Here is a 12405-nt window from a genome sequence, read left to right as displayed (position 1 = left end):
TGTGCCAGAACAGAGTTGGCCTCTCTCCCGTCACCTCCTCCTTTCTCTCCCGTATTTGCCGTCTCCGTATCCTGAATATAACACAACAGTCTGAAATGTCTTTAAAAAAATTATGTAGTTCTGTTTGAGTCATATTATACTATACAAAACGAAATGTGGAATCTGTTTCTAGTAAAAGCCCTGAAATGTAGTATATTAGGGTCATGGCCTGAAACACATTGAACTGGATATTGTTAGGTTTATGGGGGTTTTTTTTAGCATAAACACTATTATTTTTTAAAATAATCTAATAATCATATTTATTTCTTTAGTAAACAAAGGATTATTTTGCTTGCAAAAAGCACAAGCATTTAAATAAAACACAAGTCGGATGCCTGCAATAGGGACCCACAATAAAACTGCTTATGACCTTGTCATTAGTCTTGTTTTCCATATTTTTCCAGCCTCAAACTACACGCTAATAAGGCTTTTAGAAAGGAGGGATATGAATTTTAAAAAGCTTAGCTCTCTCTGTTTTGAACCAGAGTTCAGCTCACATTAACATCAGATGAATTTTCAACCAAATATTTTACTAAACCAGAAACGTGTGCTTATTCAGTTTTCTTTCTGCTACACCGAGAAGAAATTTAAAGCAGTATATAAGACACCTTAGTTTGTACCTTCAATATTTAATTACTTTTAGAAGGAAGCAGTATTTCTTTGGTTAGAAAATGGCAAATACAGTTGACATAACACACAGGGCTTAATTATATCTTGCACAAGCCAGAGCCTCGCTGAGGAGCAGCAGAAGTGCATTTATACGACTCTAAGCCATGCAAAACCTCAGGGGTCAGCCCCTTGGGCAACTGCAAGATTTAAGTCTCTCCGAGCCTTTTCTTTCTCACCTCACGCCTGGCAAAATTTGTCCCAAACGTCCCAGACTCGCATGGTGGCATTCTGAGAGGATGGCATGGAAAATCTCTGCCTCTTCCCCCTCCTGCCCTCTGCCCGAACGCCGCGGGAGAGAGGAAAGCAGAGGCCGCTCCGGCTGTTTTGACAATCACTGCGGTGCGTTAATCCAGACTCCAGCCACGGGCAAGTGACCTTGCCTGTCCCTGGACTGGCCACGACTGTTCCCCAGTGACACACACCTCCATCCTTGCTCCGCAGGTCTTCAAGACCTAGCAATAAATCAGGCTCTTCAGCCAATTTCCTGCCAAATCCTGCTGAAATGTAACCACCCAACCATCAGAACCGGGTTTTTTGAGCAGGCACCAGACAATATATACAACTGCATTTACTCGGTGCGGCACAGGATCTCCAGCCCCGACTAATGCTGAAAAGGAAGGAGGAGAAAATGAGAAGGTGGAGAACTGCTGCTGCCAAGGGTGCTATGGAAGAGGGGGGGCAGAGACCGCGACTCGGGGAGCGGGGCAGAAGGAATGCGTTTCCACGGAGCAGTCCCTGGTTTCGATGGCACTGGGCAGCACCACTGGACTCCATGGAAGCAACACTGGGCTGGGGCTGCGGGGCAGGGACAGATCCTGCCCGCGTTCCAGCGGCGGGCATGGAACTAAATCAGAAAGAAAGCATCTGTAACCTTCTGGGTGAAATACCCGATGTGCTGGTTTTTCATTCTGCAGCCGTGGGGAAGGGGAGACGCTGGCACTGAGTGGTGGGGACGTTTGTCACTGCGGTGCCACCTTGTGCTTCGCTGGCACGCATTGCCACCCAGACTTTGGGGCTGCGGGCTCCCCTGGCCACTCCAGCCTCAAAACCACCTTTTTTTCACTTTTTTTCCACTTTTTTCCTGGCACCGGGCTCCAAAAGGGCCGAATGGCCGGGGGTGGCCCGTGCTGCGTGTGAGCAAAGGTCCCTCAGGCAGGGTCAGTGCCCCTGTCCATGCCACACGGAGGGAACAAGCCCAGACCCCCCTTCTGGAAGCCCCCTGGGATGGCAGGGCTGTGCAGGAGGCTCGTGGAGGGGAAGGAGTCTCTGTGAAAACCAGGGAGATGTCTTCGCAGCAGCCAGAGCGTGACTGCAGGTGCTCCCTGGCACTAAAGAGACCTGAACCTGACCTCGTGTTTCTCAAGAAGGTGGTTGACTTTGACTCTGGGGAGAGGGGGGCACCTCTCCTCTCCAGGCTTTGTTTCAAGTCAAGAGAGCGCATTAGCAATGAGATGCAAACACAAGGTATATAACCTGCAGTGTTTAACGCAGGCAAGTGGTCATTTAAAATTACAAAAGTACGAACTTGAAGAATACTTCCCTCAGTGGTGACCTCAAATCACCTGTCAGAGAGAGGTTCAAGGATCATTCGCAAGGAATTTGATGCTGCTTGTGGTATCTTCTACCTGGACGCCTCTTCAGGAAGCCCAGACCCAGAAACACAAACAATCCCACGCCGCACGTAACTCTTAAAGGTTTGGGAAGAACAGGCCAAGGAAGAATGAAATCAGAAAACGAGCTTTGAAATCTTCTTACCTTGTGCCCGTTGTGTTGCGACTTCTCTGCCACCAGAAACCTGACCATGGCCTCCCGCCAGCCCAGGCTCTGGGGGTCCCACGCCGTCACCCTCAGCACCAGCGGCTTCGGGGGCACCTGCAGCTGGTGGGCAGCGAAGAGGGTCCCGTCCGCCCTCACCTTGAAGTCCAGGCTGTTGGTTTCATACCGAACTCCCTTGTTACCGGCACAGTTATTAAATTTTACTAGAACAGAGAGCAAGAGATGGAAGAAACGTGTGAGATTGGCGTGATAAGGAAAGCAATCAAATACAAGTTTCAGACATTTAATTTTCACTGATGTCTTCTATATCTCTAATAACCATCAAGGAAATGATTTAACTGTTTCTTCGACCTTTCAGGAGTGCTCTTGTGCTTTATCTCTGCTCCCCGGGGAAGACGTTGTAAGCCATTTTTAAAGTATTTGATACAGTTTCATTAGATCTCAAACACAGCTGTTCCCCATTTCTACAAGTGGATTTCTCCCTTGTCGCCATTATCTTTTAAATTCGACTGGAGTCTATTACCCACACGGTGGGTATTTTTTTGCACGAAATGTTCTCCATTTCCCTAACCCTTCAATAACCTACTTACCAGATAGCCTATTTGCACATTCTTAACTGAAATTCAAAAGCCCATAACAATTCCATTATCAGAAATATAAAACCAGAAAACTTAAACAGAGGAGAACAAGTAAAACCGTTCTGCGGATCCCACCCGCTCCTGGAACCGGACCCCCCAGCCGGAGCCACAACCCCATCCCGGCGTCCCCTCCCCGCCGTACAGCTGCTGTGAAACTTGCCTTTGCGAACCACAAATTGTCACTTAAAAGCCTCTGCTGTCAGATCAAAGCTCCCCAGTTGCTGATATTTTTATTTTCAGCTTTTTTTTTTTTTTTTTTTGGTCGAATTCCTTTACAGTCTAGTTTGAAAATTATTTTTATTGGCATTAGGAAACATGTCACACACGTTAGGCTGGAAAAAACCCCAATCTATTATATGACAAAATTGACAAATCTGATAGAAATTGAACCTGCAGCTCATCACACAGGAAACAAACCGCTTGCTGCCACTCGGGTAATCCACGGGGCGGAACACACGTGTGGGGAAGGAAAACGTATTATACCCGTAAAAACATCTCCAGTGAGTGAGAACGGATATACAAGGGTTCTGATGCTCCGCAGCGACGTGCCCAGCCGGCCCCGAGGCAAGGGCGACCCGCTGGTCCCAGGCTGACACAGCTTCCGCAGGCACTGAATTTTTGCCCAGTGCAAAATTTGCCCCAAATTTTGCCTTTGCCAGAAGGAAAGCCGGGCGAGAGGAATCCTCCCTCGCCTGGCTGTGCTGGGAGGAGAAGGGATGCCGTGGAATCCAGGCGAGAAGAGCTCCCGGGCCAGTTTTACCCCAATTTACCGGCTGCTTCCGCAGCGCTGCTTTGAGCTGAAGCGGGGACTAATCTGGATTTAAACAAAAATATCCAAGGGATGGCACAGGGGAAAGAAAAAAGCAGCCAGGAAGCTGCTCGGGCAGCGCTGCCAAAGCCGCCGGTACCACCGCAGTGCGGAGAAACGAGGAGCCAGGAGCGGGAAAAGGGAAAATCCATCCCCTCCTTCCAAATCCACCCAAACCGCACCTCAAGAACCGGGGTGCTGTGACGGTGCCGTAACCACACAGCCCCCAGAGCTCTCCGTGCTACGGATCTGTTCAGATCACACAGGTACATTTGTGTGTGCGTGGTGGGAACTGTTACTGCAGTAATTATTGGGCACAAAGAGCAAATGTCACACACCGACTTACAAAAAAGAAGATGGATGAAGTTACCTGGTATATAAAAGAATCTAGGTAGTGCTTTTAAGCATTTTCATTGTCATAGACTACGTCATTAAAATCTTGTTTAATCTGGAATCCAGGGGAAACAGAAGTCCCTCACTTTTGTTTCGGAGAGCAGGGGTTTGCCCACCTTTCCTTTTCACCGTAGCTCAGAACTCCCCCGCCTGTCTCATGGACCATCAACTGACACCGGGCAACCCCAGGCCAGCTGGGCCACCCCAGAGCCACGCCAGGCCCTGCTCGCCCAAACGGTAAAGACACGGGTTTTAGACTAGTCTGGAAAATAAAAACTCACGGAAGCACTGAACGAGGTTAAACACACACACGGTTGGGTGTCACCTCCAAGAACCAACACCGCACACCTGGAAAAGCGGGGATGGTCACAGAGACCCCCCTGGTGCTGCCGGGGGGGTGCCCGCGCCCCTGGGGACCACCCCGCTGTCAGATCCCCTCCGTCGCTCAGGGAGTTCGGCTCATCTCCCCCACGTTCACAGCTATAACAAATACGTGTGAAAACATCGAGTGCTTCGCTGCTAATATGTTATTTATTTTCAGCTCGGTCAGTGTCGTTAGAGAGGAGGTCCATCAGCCAGGGACCACTGCTCTCCTCTGCTGGGTGAAAGGATGCAAAAAGCCAGTCCCCCCTATAGCTCCTGGGGTACCCACACATCCTACACAGACAGACATCTGAAGAAGAGAGAAAGGAGTGATAATGACTGCACATTAAAAACAATTCAGAGCTTACTTTGATTTTATTGAGACTAAAAGAAAGCCCTACAGTGTACTACTAGTCTGAGAGGAAAAAAAACCAACCCAACATCCCTTCCTATAGGTGTAGGTGATGATTTCGGTATTCAAAGTACTTAAACATCTGCTTAAGACACAGCGCGTGGCTCCAATATGCTGCTCTGTGTCATATGTCACCATGTCGACTTTTATGCTCCATTATCTAAAAATGGCTACCTCTTAGACAAAGTCCCTCTGTGACTCGCTAATTACTTCCATTAGTTTAAAACAAACTTGACTAGAGACAGAGAAAATCCTGGGAGAAATTAAGTTTAATTTTTTTAAACAAGCAACGCCGCTGCTCCACGTTGCTCTTCCCAGGTAGCACAGGTAGAGGGATGCTCAGCAATGTTAACACAGCCAGCTCCTCTCCAAAGAATCCTTGGGAGCTGCAAACATGAAAAGGCTTCAAGGACGTATGGATTCCGTAATGTTTGGTCACTGCAAGGGAAGGCTCTGGCACGGCTGCCCCAACAGCAGCAACAGGCCACGGCTCACCCTGCGGCTTTGCTGAGCTTTCAGCCACAGAGGGGAGACGATGCCGAACCCCCATCTATAGATACACACACATATACATCATATATAGACACAAAAAATATTTTTTCCAAATATATGTGTATAGGTTGGGCAAAAACCCCAAGATATTGTTCTACAATAAATAACATAGCTCAAGGAAAGGAGACCTTGTCTGTATTTTCAAATTCCACCTCTTACCTCTACTCTTTGCTCTCATGGAAACAGAAATTAAAATTTCATCCAATGGCAGAAAACTTTTGCCTTTTTTTTTTTTCTTTTCTCCTTCAGAAAGCTCTAAGGCTATGTAATTTGCAGTTGATACAACTCTTGACTTTAAAATAATTTAATAAATAAACAAACAAACACTGGCTCTGTTTACTAGAGTTAGATCTCTCTGTGGACACAAATCCATCTTTCTTTGACCAGTTTGAAGTCTAAAGAACACTGCATGAATTTAACATTCAAAAACTGCAGCATCAGTAATTAGGATTTCAGATAAACAGCAGAGCCACACATCTATCATTTTTACAGGATGGTAAAAAAAAGAAAACTTTTTTTAATATACTCTGGAAAAATGTTCAGTGATGCTTATCGAAAGCTTATGCTGAAAACAGCATCAAATGCCTGATGAAAAGAAAACCAAGAAGGCACCCTCATTAGCAGGCTTTTAGGTTTAACCCTTTACCCTCATCATTTTTAATTGCTTCTCTATGAAAGGAGGAACTACAACAATTTGATATACTGAAACAGGTATTGAGTGATGGGCAGAGAAGCTGCAGGAGTCTGCAGCAAACTGCTGGGCATCTGAGGGAAAAAATGGTATTTTTCTCCAAAAAAGACACAGGGTGAAAAAAAATTCAACAAGTTTTGCATTGTTCCCTTTTATTATTTAGCTTGTTAAGCCGGCTGGACAGAGTCAAATGATCAAGTGAGGATCTTGAAAGATGTACGAATACACTGAACTTCCTTGCCCCCCAAACGTCTGAGAAATATATTGAATTTAATAGGACTATAAATGGCATAAACCAAAGAATCCACTTTAAGCCTTATCCTTCTGGATTCCCCTTTAACTTCTCCTAGTCCATTAAAAAGTGCCCCCTCTGGCAAGCTGCACAGGGCTGGCAGAGCAGGAGGGATAACGCTTATTTATTAGGATGTACCCCCTGGTGGGACATGAGCCCACAGTTCAGGACACGGGGCCCTTCAGGACTCTGCTTTTCACCACCGTTTTGAGGATTATCGCTGAGAAGACGTTTCTTTCCTGATGAACTTCAAAGCAGCAAATACACACACTATTTACAGCAGGATCCCGCCTGTTCTTCCAGCCGCATCTCTCGAGCGGCTCCTCTCGCAGCTGGCGCGACGATAGACCTGAGCCGCCAAATCCACCGCCCCTGCCGGCACCGGTGCCACGAGGATGGCTTAACCGTAACCTTTGGAAATTTCAGATCCTCAGGTAACCTGCGGAGCCCTGAACATCTACAGAAATGTCCCTTTTGTGTGATCCTGAGCACATCGCTCCTGTTCCTGCCCTGGCACTTCTGGCTCCCGTGCGCCCGCTCTCATCCATCCTCCCCGGCGTCTGCGTCCCCCTGCCCGACACCTCATCAGAAATGACAAAACCCCAGCTCCCTAGTGGATGGGAACCTGTTCTCTAAGAACAGGCATGAAACCAGTCGGTTAACCAAAAAAATGTACGTGTTTCCGGGCCCCCTGCGAGCGCACCGAGCTCTGGCAAACTGGTTTCTCCACGAACGCTACTGCGAAAGGGAGCACGCTGTGCCTCCCGGGAGAGCTTCGTTTATCTGAGAAAGTAACTACATAGCATAAACTTTTACGTGGCCGCATTTTGGAGGCATCTTTCTTTATGTTGGCGCAGCCCCCCCGCGACTCCGTGAGAAAACCCGTTCCCAGCGCGGGGAAGGAACGGCAGCGAGTTCCCGTTCCCCGCAGCCAGGCTGGAAGTGCCCCGCAAAGCCGGGGTCTCCGTCCGGAACCTCAGGCTCCCCCTTTCTCATCCCAGCTGCCAGATCCCTCTGCCTCCATCACCCCCACACGGGGCAACCACATACAAGATGGCAATTTTAAATGGGGAAATGGATTTGTACATTTTTTTTTTTTTACTGTTTCTGTATTTTGTGGAAACAAAACCCAGCTCAAGCCGTTCCACTTCCTCACAACGCTACATTTCAGCCCAGAATCCTCCTTCTGTCCCTCCCAGCCGACAGTGAATCCCGACTATCACACCATACACAACCAGATCTGCTTCTTGCAGTCAATAACATACTCGGAGCCCTTCTCCTTCTGTACAAGAAAAACAAAGCATAAACAGGAAAAAATGACGGCTGTAAACCCTAACAGAAACAATGTGTAATCTTCATCCTCCCATTACTAATTTTACAGGTTACATTTTCAACCATGTCCCCATAAAAAAATATTACACTAATAAACTCTTAGTGTCTTTATTTAATATTTATAGCACTGTGGGAGAACCAAACTCTACCGGTAAAAGGTAAAAACAGCATTTCAAACAGCTACTTCAGAGTCTAATAAACATATCCCTAGTGATCAAGTGTAAGAGCACACAGTTTAAGAAAATGCTTTGATAGAGAAAACTGTTGGAGATAAATGGACATACGTTGGTTGGTGTAGGAATGTATGTAAAAATGTGCGTGCCCACACCCTCGGCTTCACAGAGCATTGATTATTCATTAAGTGTTCTCAGAGTAAAACCCAAAAATAATGAATGAGTTAGGAGAATTAATGAACTGCCCCACAGTCTATCATCTGCTGAAAATATTTAGCGTGATTTAGCATGTTCTTGGTGTTATTTTCTTGCAATTAATGGTACAGAAATCTGCTGCAATTTCACCCATTTTCCATATCTCAGGTCAATGTGAAACATTACATCCAGTTTTCCAGTGCATTATTTATGATCTCTGAGCTATGACTGCTAATATTTGCCTTACTGAAGTAATAATAAATTACCATAACAATTTACCATATGTAATTATGTTAAACAAAATCTATCTTTATTTATCTTCTTGTAATCTCCAGCTACAGTGAATCCTCCTATACGGCGCATGCAATCACACAACATTCCCGACATTCCCAACCTATTATACGCTTGGTAGAAATGACTCCACGTGCTGGTGACCCCTCTGAATCAGCAAACCAGCTGCAATCCATCTCCAGCAGCAAGAGAGAGAGACTTGAAATGGCACATAAAGGTACTTTACATTTAAAAGTACATTTTGAATTTCCCCCCTTTGAATTCCAAAGCTCAGCCCCCTCCCTGCCCGACCTTTCCCGGCAGGTTTTGAGCACCCACGTGCTGGCTGGTTTGCCTTCACAAAGCCTCCAGTAGGTTTTATGGGGAAAACCACAAGCCTTGTTCATGCACAAGTCATTTATTAAAAATGAATAAACAAATGAAGTATTTCTGTGGGTGGAACTACATGGAAAATTCATCTTTTCATTTCCAGAGCCACCTAAATGCTTTCAACACCTTTCCCAGCTTTATATTCCCTTTTAATAGCTCTTGCTTACACAGGGTTTCTGTTTCCATGGCCAGATGAAAGGAAAAGGAACAATACATTTCACCACACCGAAATCGAGATCCTTTAGAAACTCATTCTGTCACCTGTACAGTCAGCCAGCAGCAATGAGGAGTTGAGAGTACATTAAAAAAAGATCTAAATCCCATTCAAACAAAACAAAACCAGCCCTACAGTAAACAAAACCCAATTCCCAGGCACCACCTGCCTCCTTCATATTCCCACCAGTGCTGTTTTTCATTTACTGGAAGCCAATCTAAGTAAAATACATGTTTTTAAGGAAGGGGAAAAAAAAGTATATTTCACTTTTGGTATTGGAATTGGAGGGGAGTACAGACCCCTGGAGAGAAGGACTGTAGAACATGATAGAGAAGATGAATCACTCTGGCAGCAGCCAGCCAGCCATTAATTTTCAGCAAGCCAGGAGTTGGTCCAATTAAACCAGGCTCCTTTCTCTACATTAACATGCTTTACCCAGTTTTTTTCTGAAGCTAAAACATCAGCTCGAGACCCCAAAGGCTTTTCTATTTAGGATCAATCAATCTACCTTGCTGCACTGTAAAACATACACTGTCAGCTCTGAGGCGAGCTCAGAAAAGAGCAACAGTGGAAAAATTTGATAAATCGACACGTTCTGGCAGTTCGGAGAGGGATTCTTCCTACACTGTCACTTATTTTTATCTGATTAGAAACAAGTATTAGTAAAGGGAATATTCCCCTCTAGTCTCTTCCCGGTATTTAGCATCGGGCTAAAGGAGGAGCCTTTTCATCCCCAATTTTCTAAATCCAAGCCAGAAGCTTCCAGCCACAAAGGCAAAGAGATGCTGCCCGCGTCTCCCAGCGCGGTGACTTTGAATGGGGTTTGCACAATGAGGAGCTCACGTTCAAGCCCCTTCTCCAGCACAGGAACATTGAACCAGCATCTGTTGGTGCCCCACGCTGAAGATGTTCACCACTTCCCGTGTTTTTAGGCTCAGGACTTTACCGCGGATGCGCAACCTCTTGGCAACAACTGCTTTATTTGGGATTTCATTGCCCATTTGAGATCCCGTCGCTCTCCCTCTGCCCGACCGGGATATTTCAAAAATGATTAACTAATAAACGAGCCAGGGACTGATGCGAGAGGCTGGTAAGGACACTCCTATGGTCTGAAGTCCCCTGCAGAGCAGCACCCCGAGCTGGGATCGCTCAGAGATCACCCCTTTCTTCACCGAATGCCACAGTAACTGTGCTCTTGGCTTCCATTCTTCTTCTCAACAGACAGCTTTATCCTGGGATGAAAAACCTTTCAAGAGTCGTTTGACAGTCCTCCTCTGTTCCTAACAGTAAGGTGGACCAAAAGCCGCTGGGATGTGCAGCTGATGCTGTAGCTTTGAATTAAAAGGCTAATAAAGAGAAAGCTGGCTGGGGTGTTCTTCCAAATACCAACCACACCACACTTTCTGGCAAATGCGGAGTTTTTACGGGCAACCATTTTCACCCTTTGCTCTTCTTTAAATTCCATGCATCTGTAGGATAGTGCTGAGATTCACTGCTGCACTAATGAGATCATTTTGCAATTAAAGGCTAAGTAGAAACAAACCTCTCACCACTCTACAGGAGAGTCTGGGTTCGCTGATTAAGCAGCAGTAAATAAACCTGTTCCACTCCCGGTCCTGGTGCAGGGGCTTTCTATGATTAACTCTCCAAACAAGATGGACTGATTGACCCCATGGATTAATCAATGAGTTTCTCAGCTTCAGAGCAAAGTGCAAGTTGTGGGAGTTACCAGCAGCAGGATGTGTTTTAATTATTATTACTACAGCACAGAGTAAATAAATCCCAGGACGCTGTATTTGGAGGTTTTACCCTTCGTGCTAACGATTTTCACAACGCTCGCCTGTTTGTCAAACTACCTACGTGGGAAAGGATTTTAAACATCACTACGCATTTATGGAGGAAAAAATACAGATTTTATGGTTGATTAATGTGGCAATGATAAAGGGAGGAGCCTATATAATTGTAGGGCAACGGTAGGAGAGCCCAGCCCTGCTGGGACCAGGAGGGTCCCCGCACTGGGAGCACTGGTGGGACGCATGCACCGCAGCCACCCCTGCCCGCTCCCACTGACGCGACCTGCCGGCCCCGGGGCTTTTCCTCTCTGCCACAGATCTCTCTTCAACTTGCCAGAACTGTATTTGAAAGACACAGGGAGCTGCAGGAAGATTTAAGGGAGAAAAAAAACAAACACAAAAACCCCATGAACACAGGCCATTCGCAGCCCAGGAAAAGAAGTTGAAAGAGATGCTCCAGCCTGGCTGCGTCAGATCGCCTCGGGCGCCCCTCTCCTCACGCTCCTGCAAACAAACACATTCCCAACGCTCAGAAACAGAGGCTGTACATGTTGGGGAGGGGGGGGAAAAAGAAAAAAAATCAGACACACCAGTGAAGACCCTGAGCTCCTCGCGGACTTGCCCTGCGTGTAAACACCGACAACGTTGGGCTTGACTGTTCTCGTCGTCCTTAGCCTGGCTCGGGAGCAAACGCGCTGATCCAGGGAGCCAGACCACAGAGCAGGAAATGAACAGATCTTCCAGGCAAGAATATTAGAAATGGAAAAATTTGTTATCTGCAGGAATCGAGGCAGGGTAGCTCTACTTAACCTGCAGCTGCCGTGCACCTCTGCTCGTCTGCCTGCACAAAAAGCAGCTGCAGCCCTTACCTTCAGCTGTAGCCTACGCTAGTCCTCAAGTTCCAAGAGAAATCAGTGTTACGTGGAACAAACCACTGTTTGGTACCCGGTGGGCTCAACTGCTTTGACATTTGGACAAATTCAGAGAGTTTTATTTACAGATGGAGGCTCTGGGTTCTGTTGCTGGCGCTCGGTCAGAGGGAGCAGGAGAAGAAAAAGCGGCCTCGGTGCCAAAGCTGCACTTGAGCGGGTGATAAATAGCGGGGAAGTGAGAGGTGGCAGGGCTGCCGAGAGACACAGCATCCTGCCCCAGGGCCGGGCTCCAGCGCACACTGAATTCATGGAAAATTCACCCACGGAGCAAGATATCAATTGGAAAAGCAAAACCACAATAAAACGCATCTCTATGCTCCCCGGTGTTGAGCATCACTGAATAAAAATGACACCACCACCCCCCCCGGCCTCTGTGGTCACCCTTGAACCAGCCATGTCCTGACAACAGCATCCCCGCAGCCGTGGTGCTCAGCTGCTGCTGCCTCCGATGGAGCCGCAGGGATGAGGTTTAC

The 12405-nt window shown here is 46.9% G+C and overlaps 1 protein-coding gene across 1 annotated transcript in view; it reads right to left on the bottom strand.

The window, feature by feature from the left end:
* Nucleotides 1–12405, bottom strand: part of CDH4 (cadherin 4) — a 433033-nt gene that overhangs the window by 166294 nt on the left and 254334 nt on the right. The window contains exon 3 of the mRNA XM_074157675.1: nucleotides 2464–2687. Coding sequence (XP_074013776.1) covers nucleotides 2464–2687 — 224 coding nt within the window. The remainder of the gene's footprint in view (nucleotides 1–2463; nucleotides 2688–12405) is intronic.

The sequence above is a fragment of the Numenius arquata genome, chromosome 12 (assembly GCF_964106895.1).
Source record: "Numenius arquata chromosome 12, bNumArq3.hap1.1, whole genome shotgun sequence".
Taxonomy (NCBI): domain Eukaryota; kingdom Metazoa; phylum Chordata; class Aves; order Charadriiformes; family Scolopacidae; genus Numenius; species Numenius arquata.
Note: the sequence above shows the minus strand (reverse complement) of the source record. Positions and strands in the feature narration are given on the sequence as shown.